Consider the following 12,442-nt stretch of genomic DNA (forward strand, 5'->3'; position numbering starts at 1 on the left):
CAACTGCAGCAGTTGTGAAAGCTCTCTATAAATAAAGCTGTATTGTATTGTAATTTAGCGTAGCCCCATCTAGTGGATGTATAACACAACTGCAGCTACTATTGTGGTTTATGTTCTATGCGCCTCATAATGAATGCGGTGTGCCAATACATGAAAAGAGTTTTAAAACAGGCCATTCACTGAAGGTGTGCCTTATACTCCGAAGCACCTTATAGTGTGGAAAATACAGTGTGTGTGTGTGTGTGTGTGTGTGTGTGTGTGTGCGTGTGTGTGTGTGTGTGTGTGTGTGTGTGTGTCTGCGCACGCGCGCGTGTAATATAATTCACCTGGTTGAGAAGATGTGGCATCTGGCCCGAAGGCTGCTCTGCTCATTTCGATTCGAAGACCAGACAATGACTATGCGGAACCATGCTGGATCACAATGTAGAGAGGCTCCCCTGCCCGGTGGCTTGCCCCGCCCCCAGAAAATTGTGGGAAGTGCTGTTCGGTCATGACGTTACCTTGGGTACATGACAGTCAGCCCCAACCAAGTTCGACAAATCTTGTGGATGACCTTTTTTTTCTGTGCCAGTTACTGCAGGAGGGTAAGATTCTGCTCTGAATAATAAACTGTTGATTCTGAATACAGAAACCAACATCCTATAGCTGGACGTCTAAAACATATTGAATCATTTGTTGTGTTCCCCCCTAATTTGAATTGGTTCTGAATACACAAAGGTCCTGATTTATTAAGACACCAAAGAGCAGGCACACAATTGGTTGTCACTCACCAGATTGCATGTACAGTTGGTGGGTGTGTCACACATGAGCAACTAAGATTGTAACCTTTTTCCAAGATCTCAAAGAGCAGGCGCTAAATTGCATGTTCACTCATGATAATGGACGGCATGCACAGTAAGCAACAAGTGTAAAAATGGTGGAGCGTGTAGTATTTAAAAGAGCGGTTGGTGCTCTAGGTCGCTCCGATGGTTTTCTCCTTGCAAAATGAATTGCGCAGCATAATTGGCAGACAGAATCCTCTATGCGCTCAGCTATAAAACCAGCTTCCACATCTGTTTGTGTGAGCGCCAGTTTTTGCACATACACACAAACCCTTAATAAATCAGGCCAAAAGGTTGTATTTGCCATCACATCACAACTCCATTCATCCTTTGGAAATGTATGATGGACCTTCATTTGTTTCTCTTCATCTTATTCAATCTCTTTTTTTCCTCCTTTTGGTGTACTGCTGTTCCCAAGTTCTCTAGATATGTTAGTTTAAATTATTCCACAGCAATCAGTCCACTGACAAGATTGTTATGATTATTACAACTAGAGCGTGACCTAAAGTGATTGCAACCCACCCAATGGGTGATACATCTGTTTTTTTAATAATGCCATTTAACAAATTTTGGGATGGAATAACAAATGCTTTGGACAACTAAACTATTTCAGGCCAGGCCATTTAAATCTGTACAGTCAAAACTTGGACAAAAGTTCAATTTCAATTGTTACCTGGGCAAAACTCTGACTTACCGGCCGTTATGAATGTGAAACCATATGCAGAAGTCAAGAATAAGGGTTTAATTAAACAATTGTTTCAGTTACTGTAATGAGGGGTAACAAGAAAATGCTTACAATATCTGCCTTATTTATTACATATGAGAATTTGAAACATTGGTACAGATTCTAGCAAGCATCATCGAAGTTGACATGTTTGATTTGCTTTCGTGGGCCACATAAAATAATCTGACAGGCCAGATCTGGCCCGCAGGCCTTGACTTGGACACACATGCTTTAAACTTTAAACGCGACTTAAACTTTTAATCACATATCAATTACAGACGGATTCTGCTCCTTCAGTGGTCATGGACAGAGGGTTTCTGTGGATGCCGCCCTCAGATGGATAATCGGGGCCCCGCCCCGTCGGCTCCACCTTTTGCATGCCACTGGGTCATCCTGTAATATAAAGCTTCCTGTTCATGTCCAATTTTTTTTATACACCAATACAGCTCTCGTTAAATAGACTTAACATTTTAGTCTGATCGAATAAAAGGTTCCCTTGCCACTGCTGTATCAATAGCAATTTGCTTTGAGCCATAGTCCCCCTTCACTCCCTCCCTATTGAATGCAGATTGAGTTTTCTCACAGAGGATGTGGAGCATGCAGTTCTTAACCCCCTATCTTTATGGCTTTTTATCAGCTGTGAATGACTGTCCGAAATCCCAGCTTTCAATAGCTTAAGCTGCTTGGGTAAAACAGATTACATAGAACTCAGGCTCTTCTTCTTTCAACAGAGCAGTTTCACTCCCTCGCATACGGTAGATGTGTATGCTTAACCACAAATTGCACATAAATGTTGCTGTGCTTTACTTTGCAGAAATGGGTCAAGTGGCCAATCGATTAAACTAAATAAATAAAACGATGAAACAGATATGCAAATATTATGAGGTCCTAGTCTGGTTCCACACTCTGGTTAACTGCTCCCGGGTAATATGGCACAAGGGGTGACACTGAGCAACCTCTGCGCCACCAACGGAAAGATAATTATTTGAGTTTATTTCTTTTTGGAGTTTGAGCTTGCTCACTGGTGCGGAGGACCAGCCTGGCCTCAGCTGTCCAGGATGCTGCCCCGCTCTCTCATCGACTGCACAACTCAGTCTCATGACCTCCCTTTGCTCCTCTCACTCAGGATCTGAACTCATGCCGAAAGCCCTCTCCACCAGAATTGTCGGAGGAATCTGGTGGTTTTTTACTCTCATCATCATTTCCTCCTACACGGCAAACCTTGCAGCCTTCCTCACTGTGGAGAGGATGGAGTCGCCTATTGACTCTGCTGATGACCTTGCCAAGCAGACCAAGATAGAGTATGGCGTGGTCGAGGATGGTGCCACAATGACTTTCTTCAAGGTCAGTTATATCCATATTATATATTTAGTAACATCGTCCAGAGATAAAACTTTCTCCACTTGAGTCAGACTATTTTGCATGACTTATTCAAATTTGAAGATAAAAAATGCTTACAAAGTTTCTCAAGGTTAACAAAAGGGTGTTTAGTCCCCGTCATCACAACACTCAGCTTGGGTTTGTGTTTTTGTTATCACATCATGTAATGTACTAAAGACCGTGTTTTGATACGGTACCGTATTTTACGGGGTATAAGTAGCAGTTTTTTCATAGTTTGGCCTGGGGTGCGACTTATACTCTGGAGCAACATATGTGTGAAATGGTTAACACATTGTACACATCACATGTTATTTTCACATTAAACCGCAAGAGGGTGCTCTCGGCCTGTGTTGATACTTTCCACGTTGGTGGTAACTGAGAAAAACAACTGACGATGACTCTGACATAAGCGACGTAGAAGGGGAAGCGCTGCATCCTCTACCTCCGGAGTTGGCGGAGTTGTTTAAAAGTGACACCGAGCATGAAGATTTCATTTGATTTCATGATTTGGAGTGACGCTGATGGTTTGGTAAATTTGTTAGCATGTTCTTTGCGCTATAGTTGTCTAAATAACTCTTAATATGTTATTTGAACATACCAGGCACATTCACAGTTCGTTGTTTAAGCGTCATGTAACGTTAGCATATCGTACACTTATTGAGCCTGTTGTTCTCTAGTTTTATTTTTATTTTAAATTGCCTTTCAAGATGACATGTATGTTTTTGGTGTTGGATTTTATCAAATAAATGTCCCCCCAAAATGCGACTTATACTCCAGTGCGATTTATATATGTTTTTTCCTTCTTAATTATGCATTTTTTGGCTGGTGCGATTTATAATCCGGAGCGATGTATAATCCGAAAAATACGGTACTTAGACATGTCCCCGATAGCCTATTGAAAAACGTGATTAATATTTTTTTAATGTGGGTGTTTTAAACACTTCTCCATGTTTTTAGCTTTAAGTCAGTGCACAGGCAATACATTTTGATAGCATTCCGCTTGTTTGAGAACGGCAGGTGACACGGGATGTAATTGCTCATTGAGTAGGCAGCAGTCAGCGCATACAGATTGAGTAGGTACTTGTAAGTACCGTAACAGGGTGTGTGGAGTTGCAAAACTTTATAATAAATATGATGTTTTTTTCTGAGCACAATACATTAAGAACTAAGAACAGGTTTTGTCCGCAACATTATCAATATTTAGGGCTAAACGATTCTAATAGTGATTGCGCAAGAAAAAAGAGGATCACTGCTAAAAACAAACAGGTTTTGTATGAACAACTAACAATATGTAACAATACGCTACATCCCTAAATCACAGCAGAACTGTCCCAAACAGGATAGCTGGAAGGTGACATGGAGTCATGTACGGCGTCAGTTTGGTGGGCATCTTGGAAACAAGATGTGGGCCGGGCAGGAGGTTAACCAGGGCGGCAAACACAGAAGGTTGCACCGGGACGATCAGGTGGATGGTCGTGATGCCTGGCCCTATGCAGATGGGTGGTTTATTTGGCGGCCCGGCTGCTCACCTGTGGTGTGGACTGGGTCCGATGGCGGCCATGCAGCAAGCATAATTGGAGCATATGTGCACTGACTTTGTGCAGCAACGGAATAAGAACGGGTACATTGACTTGCTGCCACATCGCAAGAACAGGGTCTGCATTAGCCTCATCAGCCTGCCACCATGGAGGTTGGGGAGCAATAAAAACAAGTGGGGCCAAGTGTGCAGGAACCCGATGAAGATGAGTGTGGAGAAAACTGGTGGCATGAGATGAAGTGATGCAACAGACAGGGAACGGGGCGATTTGGGGACAGGTTCAGAGTGATGTGGACAGAGGCATGGAAAGACGACAAAGAAAAAGACAAGATGCGGGATGTGACGACAAAACTGAACCTTTATTTGGGTGCCACTGTTGGTCAACACATGGGTGTCCCAGGTAGCTGGCCAAACGAAGTAGAAGTTAGAAGGAAAAGACTTGAGCATGGACACACACAGATCGGAAGAGAAAACAACACCAAAACTGACTGTGACCAGAAAAATTATGAGGGACAGACCCGAAGAAATCAAAATCTGAATTAGAGTCAGAATCCAAGAAAGGTGATTGAAAATAAAATGAAAAAGTTAAAATATTTCCTAAAAACTAAGAATGTAAAATTGTTGGGCAAAACAAAAATTGGATCATGTGAAACAGGACAGAACAACAAGCTTTACAGGCTGAGGATTACCTTGGTCAGCAGACTGAGGGTGATGGCAGGCAGACGGACAGCATGGAGGGCAACGCTATGCGCTTCCAGCTGTGTCCTCATTTTGTCGGATCATTTTGATTTTGTCAAGGATGTGTGGCTTTCTTGGTGGGGTGGAAGGTAAATGGGCTGTTATTTGTATGGCAATGGCCGGGGATCGAACCACCAACCTCTGGGTTGGGAAACGAGCCATGTTGCCCCACCACTGATGCCCAAAAAAGGGAGGCAAAAGTGGATCCATACCATCTCTGGGATGGTTGCAAAGGCAAGGCAAAGAAACAGGAGTAACTTGGAAAAAAAAAAATTCAAAAAGACAAACAACATATGTGGAAGAATCAACATTCTCAATGAAGAAAGCCCCGCTTCTGCGCCCCCCAAAAAAGCTTCAAAGTAACAAAGAAACATAAGTTAAAAAAAAAAAACAAACACTCCCCATCACATACTACTGGGAAATATGACCTGCTATGTGACTAAGGATGATGGGACACAGACTGAACAAAACCAGGCAAACAAGCTGACGAATCAGCAAGGCACGCCTGGACAAGACACGAGTGGTTAGAGTTAACACAAGGAACATTGCGGGCGAGAACAGGAAGAGATGAAACAAGGGACATCGGGAAAGGTGACATAATATGAAATAAGACTAAAGCTACTGAATAGAATACAAAAGTCCACAAAAACATCAATCATGACACAGTGGCTACAGCCAAAAGCTGTATAGAAAAAGAAAAAAAAAAGATTTGCTGTGCCCTCGGGTTGGTCTTCTATTATCAACCTCCAGTCATGCATTCCTCCATTTATCTTGTATACAGACACTTATCTCATAGGTGTTTTCATAGGGTGTTAATGATTTAAAATTAATCAGTTTCTGCGAGCTAACAGCTGTTATACCACACTTTTTTATCGCCAAGTGTGCATTAAGATATGTTCCCAGGTGCTCCTCACAAACCACATATGCCAGTTCTCCATAAATAAGAACTATTACCAGCTATTGTAATAACCTGTCTGTGAAAACGTTTTTTTTTTGGGGGGGGGGTTGAAAATACCACAATACACATACTTAACACCCTCTTTTTTAACAACCTTGTTAAAATCAGCCTGTTTTGGAGGAGCTGTGTTTTTGCACCTGAGCTACCAAGAAGTAAAAATTTGTCTTTTATTTTCAGCCATACAGGCATCACTTGATCACCAAGTCAAGGAGTGTGAGGATCCATGCATGTGAAGCATGAGGACACGATGCCAAAAACAAATACTTACACCCCTTAAGAGACACCTTCTCCTACAAAGGCATTTCATCCTTCTTTGGAGGGGGGGGGGGCATCATTTCACACCAATTCGTGGGCAGAGACTCCAGAAACGTAGCCATTTGTATCCGGGGGTGGGATGGGGGCATAACTTCACACTAATTCGTGAGCAGAGACTCCAGAAATGTGGCCATTTGTATCCAAACAAATAGCCTGTAAGTGCTTCCCAGTAAATTTTAACCCATCAATCTTTCTTCTGCTTACATCATCAACCTCAGCAGGTAAGCCCAGACCTCCATGTCCCCATCCACTTCATTCAGTTTGTTCAGGGAAATCCCAGGGCTGCTTGGGAGTCACGTTCTCGCCAGTGTCCTGGGACAACAACTGGTGAGAGGTGCCCGGAACACCTCACCAGGGAGTCATCCAGGAGGCATTTTAAAACAGATGCCTGTACCACCTTATCTAGCTCCTTTCAAGGGGGAGGGGCAGCGGCTCTTCTCGGATGCCTTCCTGACTGACCAAGCTTGTCACACTATCCCTAAGGGAGACCTTGAACAAAATGAAAACCACACTGCACCTGCTTAATCTGAGGTTTGACTTCCTGAAAGACCTCCCTCCAGAACCCACATACTGGTCTTACCATGCAGGCTGAGGAGTGTAATGCTCCATGGTAAATACATACGCTCTGGTTCCACTTCTGTAAATCCGGGTTCCACCACCCTAGTTTGCATCCAGAGGCACAGTCCACCGATGTCTATGCAGTTTTGCAGACGCATGTCAACTAATATGGCCCCACAACGTCCAGAGTCTTAAGGAATTCTGGGGCGAATTCACGAAAGGATTGCATGGCTTTTGCAGAGCGCTAACTGGTAAAAACGGAGCAAACGGAGAAAAAATTGAGCTCACTGGCCAATATTTAGTGAGGAGAATGTATTTCCAGAGCATTCAAGTGTCTATTGTGGACCTGACATTTGGTTAGCTCACCAGAATACACAGTATGTTTTGCACTCCTACAACTTACAAGTGATTCCATGGTAGAAAAATGAGTACTTGCCGAACCTCATTAGGTTTACGGCACAATAAATCAATAGAGGTATGTATTCGAATTGTACAGGTACTGTTTGACTGAGTCCTTTTTGACGAGTGGCAAACGGTCAACACAATTTGTTTGTGTTTGGGGAGGAGACTGCGATGTCTCTCTGTTAAAACCACCAGGCTCAAGAACAGTTTATTCCACCAGGCGGTCAGCAGACTAAACTCCCTCCTGCCTCCTGCCACAATCGGTGTCCCTCCCCCAGCATCTGACATCCGATTATTGCACTTAAAACAAGTCACTACGAATATGCAATAATCACAAGTGCCCTTGGTTGTCTGTTGTTGTTATTTGTTTATTTAACATATTTATATATTTATGTCTTATGAAATTTTAACTCAAATTTTAGCTGTGTGTGTTCAATGCACTACATGTTTGCACTGTGGTTGAGAGAAGAAAATAATTTCATCTATGCTGTATGTTACACATGCATACGTATTTGACAATAAAAGCTGACTTGACTTGACAATTGATCTTGAAACTGATAAAGATAAATATGAAAACAAACAGAACATATCAATAAAAAACAGATACAAGGAAGCAAAAAAAATCATTTTACTTTTCTCAGTTGAGTATTAACGAAGCCAGACAAATGCAGAGGGCAACTGCCCTTAATGTCCTTATCAAGGTGTTAATGGCACACGGTTATCATGATGTTTAGTGTAGTGGCAGTACACACAAATAATATGCACAGACATCACAATTCACATCCAGGAATAACATTTACAAAATACTGTTTTGGTAATTAGTGACTCGTGCTGGAAAATAGTATAATGGTGCCTAATTATGTAAATGTCTGCCTAGGATGGTCTCTGAAGCATAGAAGCGTTTCACTCGTCTCTCGAGCAGAACTCCTCGTGGACCTCTGCTACACCAACACTGAATAATTTAATAGCAAACACCCACTGCTGTAGAGACTTGCTTGTTAGCTAATAAAATCACATCTTGTTAAAGGGTGGGCTGGATTTTTTTTTTTTTTTTTTTTTTTACCTTGTGGGTATAATTGGGAGATGCCGGTTAATGTTTAAAACAGAGCCCCTCTACAAGGCCACCTCTCCAAATCTTCAGTCTTTACAAATGCAGATTATTTTGCACAAAAATAATAGCAGGAACAGTCTGGTTATTAAATCAGGGGGAACTCATGGAGATGGTGGTGGGGAGAGAAGGTAACAAGATAGAGCAGACCATGAAAATCACAATTATGGCTTGCCATTGCAGAATAAATATACGGCGGTTAATATCCTAATTAATCTGCATTTTGAAAATGTTTAATCAAACAGTGCAGAAAAGCTTGAGGCCTGTTTTGTTACATAATTAATTGTATTACTTTGATATCAAAACGCTTTCCAGAATGATCCTATCCACTGATGACTGGTGAAATCTCCTAGTTAATAGGATCTGTCTGGTGGAGAGCTTTAAATAACATGTTATTTCGAGATTTTCGAAGTCTTTCCAATGTTCTTTTAGCAGTCATAAAAATACCACTTGGAATAGTAGTAATTGAAATACGTTTATTTATTGTTCATTTTGTATGTATAATTCTGGAAGAATTATAACAATAGCAACAAAATAAAGTGTACATATGCTGTATAAAATTCAGTAAAGCAGTTAAAATGCATGCATGGGTCACAGTTCTCGCTACACCTGCATCAAACGAGATCCGGTAATCCAGTATAGTTTCTGTTTGACGTCAAATATGTGTGTGTGTACAGAGCGAGAGAGAGAGAGAGAGAGAGAGAGAGAGAGAGAGAGAGAGAGAGGGAGAGAGAGAGAGAGAGTTGGAGAGAGAGAGGTGGTATACATGCCAAAAACCTAAAAGCACTGGGTGAAAATGCATTACTACAGTACACCTGTTTTAAGTTTGACTCACAAATTGAGGGATTTCAAACGGAATTACCCTTTAATAAACAATACCCTTTGTTAGAAGTTAATCAAGAAATAAAATACAATGCCCAAAGACAGCTGGGATAGGCTCCAGCACACCCCGTGACCCTTGTGAGAATAAAGCGGATCGGAAAATGGATGGATGGATGGATAACTTAATAATATTAAGAAGAAATTTATTTATAACAATATACCAATAAAAATTATGTAGAATTTTAAATATACCAATGGCTCATGAGTTTCTACATATTGTGTACTATTGTCACAGTAAACATGAATGATTACTGTATATGGCCAAAATAAAATCAAACAGCATGCAATGTAGCCATTAAGTAAACAATTTCACAGTCCCAGATGCAGTTCACAGTCACCAAATTAAAATAAAACGCCCATCGAATTAAAATGTAAATTTAAGAGGGTATGCTCGAAGGAATTATCACTTGCAGTCAACAATTGTAATTTCCCACTGTGTCACATTAATGTAGTACTGTATTTTTCTTTCAATTCATTTTCCACTCTGGTACCGTATACGTTTTATTCCACTTCAGGTAAAATATCCATCTCAGTGGGTAAAAAAAAAACAAAAAAACAACAACAACATACATTTCCAAAATTCATTGTCATCGCTATTTTCAGATTTGATCTGCAGCTCTTATATTCAACCCTTCTGCTGGTTGAGAAGTCAAAGCACAAATGTGACTTAATATACCGCACTTGCATTGCAGAAATAATTTTTCGATTATAGCCGTTTTGTTTCACAGCTTCCCTGTATCATAAACGGTGTCTGTACAACGGAGAGAAGGCTGCATAATATAAAAACACTGCTGTTTGTGCAGACAAAAACCATGCGCGATCCCCCTCCACTCTCTAGATTCTTTTGATTAAGGGCCTTTGAAAAATATGCAAAACATTTTGACAAGCAGCGAAGAGATTCTTGACGACAAGGACCAGCGTGTGCTGTTGCACTCAAATCAAGGCTACATCAACCCATATGCTGAATGCCGTAAACCACGTTACTCGCATTCACTTTCCAAGGATATGTGCTTATAAACACAACAAAAAACATTTACTGTATAGAGATAAACTTAAGGTACAATTTACACATGGTACTTGTTGAATTTTATTCGTTTTACTCATTCTTATAAATACTGAAAGTGAAGACCGTTGAAACACAGTATAAGATGCCATGCTGTGTATACCAGCGCCACAAGCAATACACTTAAAAATTCAATTAGCAGATGTCCACTGGCAGCAGTTCTCAGCACAATGGGGGCACGCCGGGCCCACGGGTCTGCACTTGAGGGAAGCGGAGGCTTTATTATTATTTTAACCGTGCGACTAACCTAGGTTCCTTGTGAACCCGGTCACAGCCGCCGCGGCTGCCATTTTGTCTACATGACTACCGCGTTTAAATGCAGCATTGCGCTCACATGGGCCAGTCAGCCATGTGGGTTCGTGGGCAAACGGGTGGTGCTCATATACCGTAACAAGTAATTGGAGAGAGTGATGTAGCAGCCCAGTTTAATGATGTGCACATAGTCAACCCAAAACCAAATTTGAAGCACAAAGGGCTCATTATTTTACCCTGGAAAAAGAACAGAATGATATCGACACACTTTAATACTGCGATATCATGAATATTATGACATGCCAAATAATAATACAGTCAACATACCCCATTTTACGTATTCACCCACCCCTACTGTATAACGTTCACATTTCAAAGTCCCGATTTCACGCAATTCATTTTCCATTTGCCGATTTTGCTGACAATGTACACTTTTATAACGTAAACTTCAGTATAACAACCAGATTTGGTGACAATGAACCATGGGAAGCTTATGAACAAAATGTACGTACGGCACGGGATTCCCCTCTGTTGCTTAGCAACGCTGCTGATCGACTCGGTACATTGTTGTACTTTCTGCCGTAACTCACGTAGGCACGGCGCGGTCCTGAACACATGGTCTGTAGACATGTCTGGTCAACGGAAGCGAAACTCGCTGTCTGTAAAGGCTGAAATCATTTCTCACTATCGAAAGCAAGCTCAATCGAGACTATGGGAATTGATGATCGTTGGCTTCGTCGGCGGCACTGGCAGTTGCAGAAAGATAGGATTGTGTATTTAAGTAAGAGTATTTCAATTCAGTTTTTCTAATCATTTGTATTCTGTAGAAATACAATGCATTTTGCGAGGCTTGGTTGTTATCTGTACCTTTCCATTTCCAACATCGCAAATCTGCTGTAGTGCTTGGGTACACATATGTGGTGATGCACCACTGCTGTCAGTCGGTTTTGGCATATAGGAGTTATCTGTCTGTCGATGTATTCATCGCCATTGCTTTCTTCTTATCAGCAGTCAGAAGCTTGCATGCTCAATCGCCTGATTTGTCAAGGGTGACTCCAAAAGATTCTGATAGGCACTCCGCAAATCACCCAGTTGATCTAAAATATCGACCAGCCACAAAAAGTCATTACACACAATAATGGCGGGTGGGACCTTGAAGATGTGACTTAATTAGGTTTCGAATGGCTTCAAAACTGCCTTCAATTCTGCTTCTAAAGAAAGTAACGTTCCCTTGTAATCAAACTGTGGGATAGCGTGTATGCAATTTGAAGCACACTGCTTATGCCCAAGCTGGTTCTCCTCAGTGCAAATGACAGGAGCAGAACGTTTATGAAATACAGTTTCTCATGAGTGAAGACAGTTTTCACACCACCCGATCCAAGATCTTCATATTCTGTTGTACATGAGCTTTCTTATAGTGTGCTCTCCTGCCTCAAAGGTACTCAAAAGTGCATCAGGAGCCATTAGTATCAGTATCTAGCTGAAGTGTAGTTGGGCTGCTTGCTGTTGAGAGACTGCTCCTCAGATGACTCGCTAGCCTACATTACTGTTCTATATTTGCTGCCGCCGGGCCCGATCTTGCAACACTATATATATATTTTTTTTAAATTCACAAATCTATATATACTCTTGGTCAGTCTGCACATAGTGTGCTATTTTTACAAACTATTCACCGATGTAAAATGTTGAAAATGGCTTACTGTT

General features: G+C 41.4%; 1 protein-coding gene across 4 annotated transcripts in view; it reads left to right on the forward strand.

The window, feature by feature from the left end:
• The window catches only part of grik2 (glutamate receptor, ionotropic, kainate 2), a 135,535-nt gene that overhangs the window by 97,390 nt on the left and 25,703 nt on the right, over positions 1–12,442 (forward strand). For all 4 annotated transcript variants that reach the window (XM_019880062.1, XM_019880065.1, XM_019880066.1 and 1 more), the window contains one exon: positions 2,672–2,889. In XM_019880062.1, coding sequence (XP_019735621.1) covers positions 2,672–2,889 — 218 coding nt within the window. The remainder of the gene's footprint in view (positions 1–2,671; positions 2,890–12,442) is intronic.

This window comes from Hippocampus comes, unplaced genomic scaffold (assembly GCF_001891065.2).
Source record: "Hippocampus comes isolate QL1 unplaced genomic scaffold, H_comes_QL1_v1.1 scaffold135, whole genome shotgun sequence".
Lineage (NCBI taxonomy): Eukaryota > Metazoa > Chordata > Actinopteri > Syngnathiformes > Syngnathidae > Hippocampus > Hippocampus comes.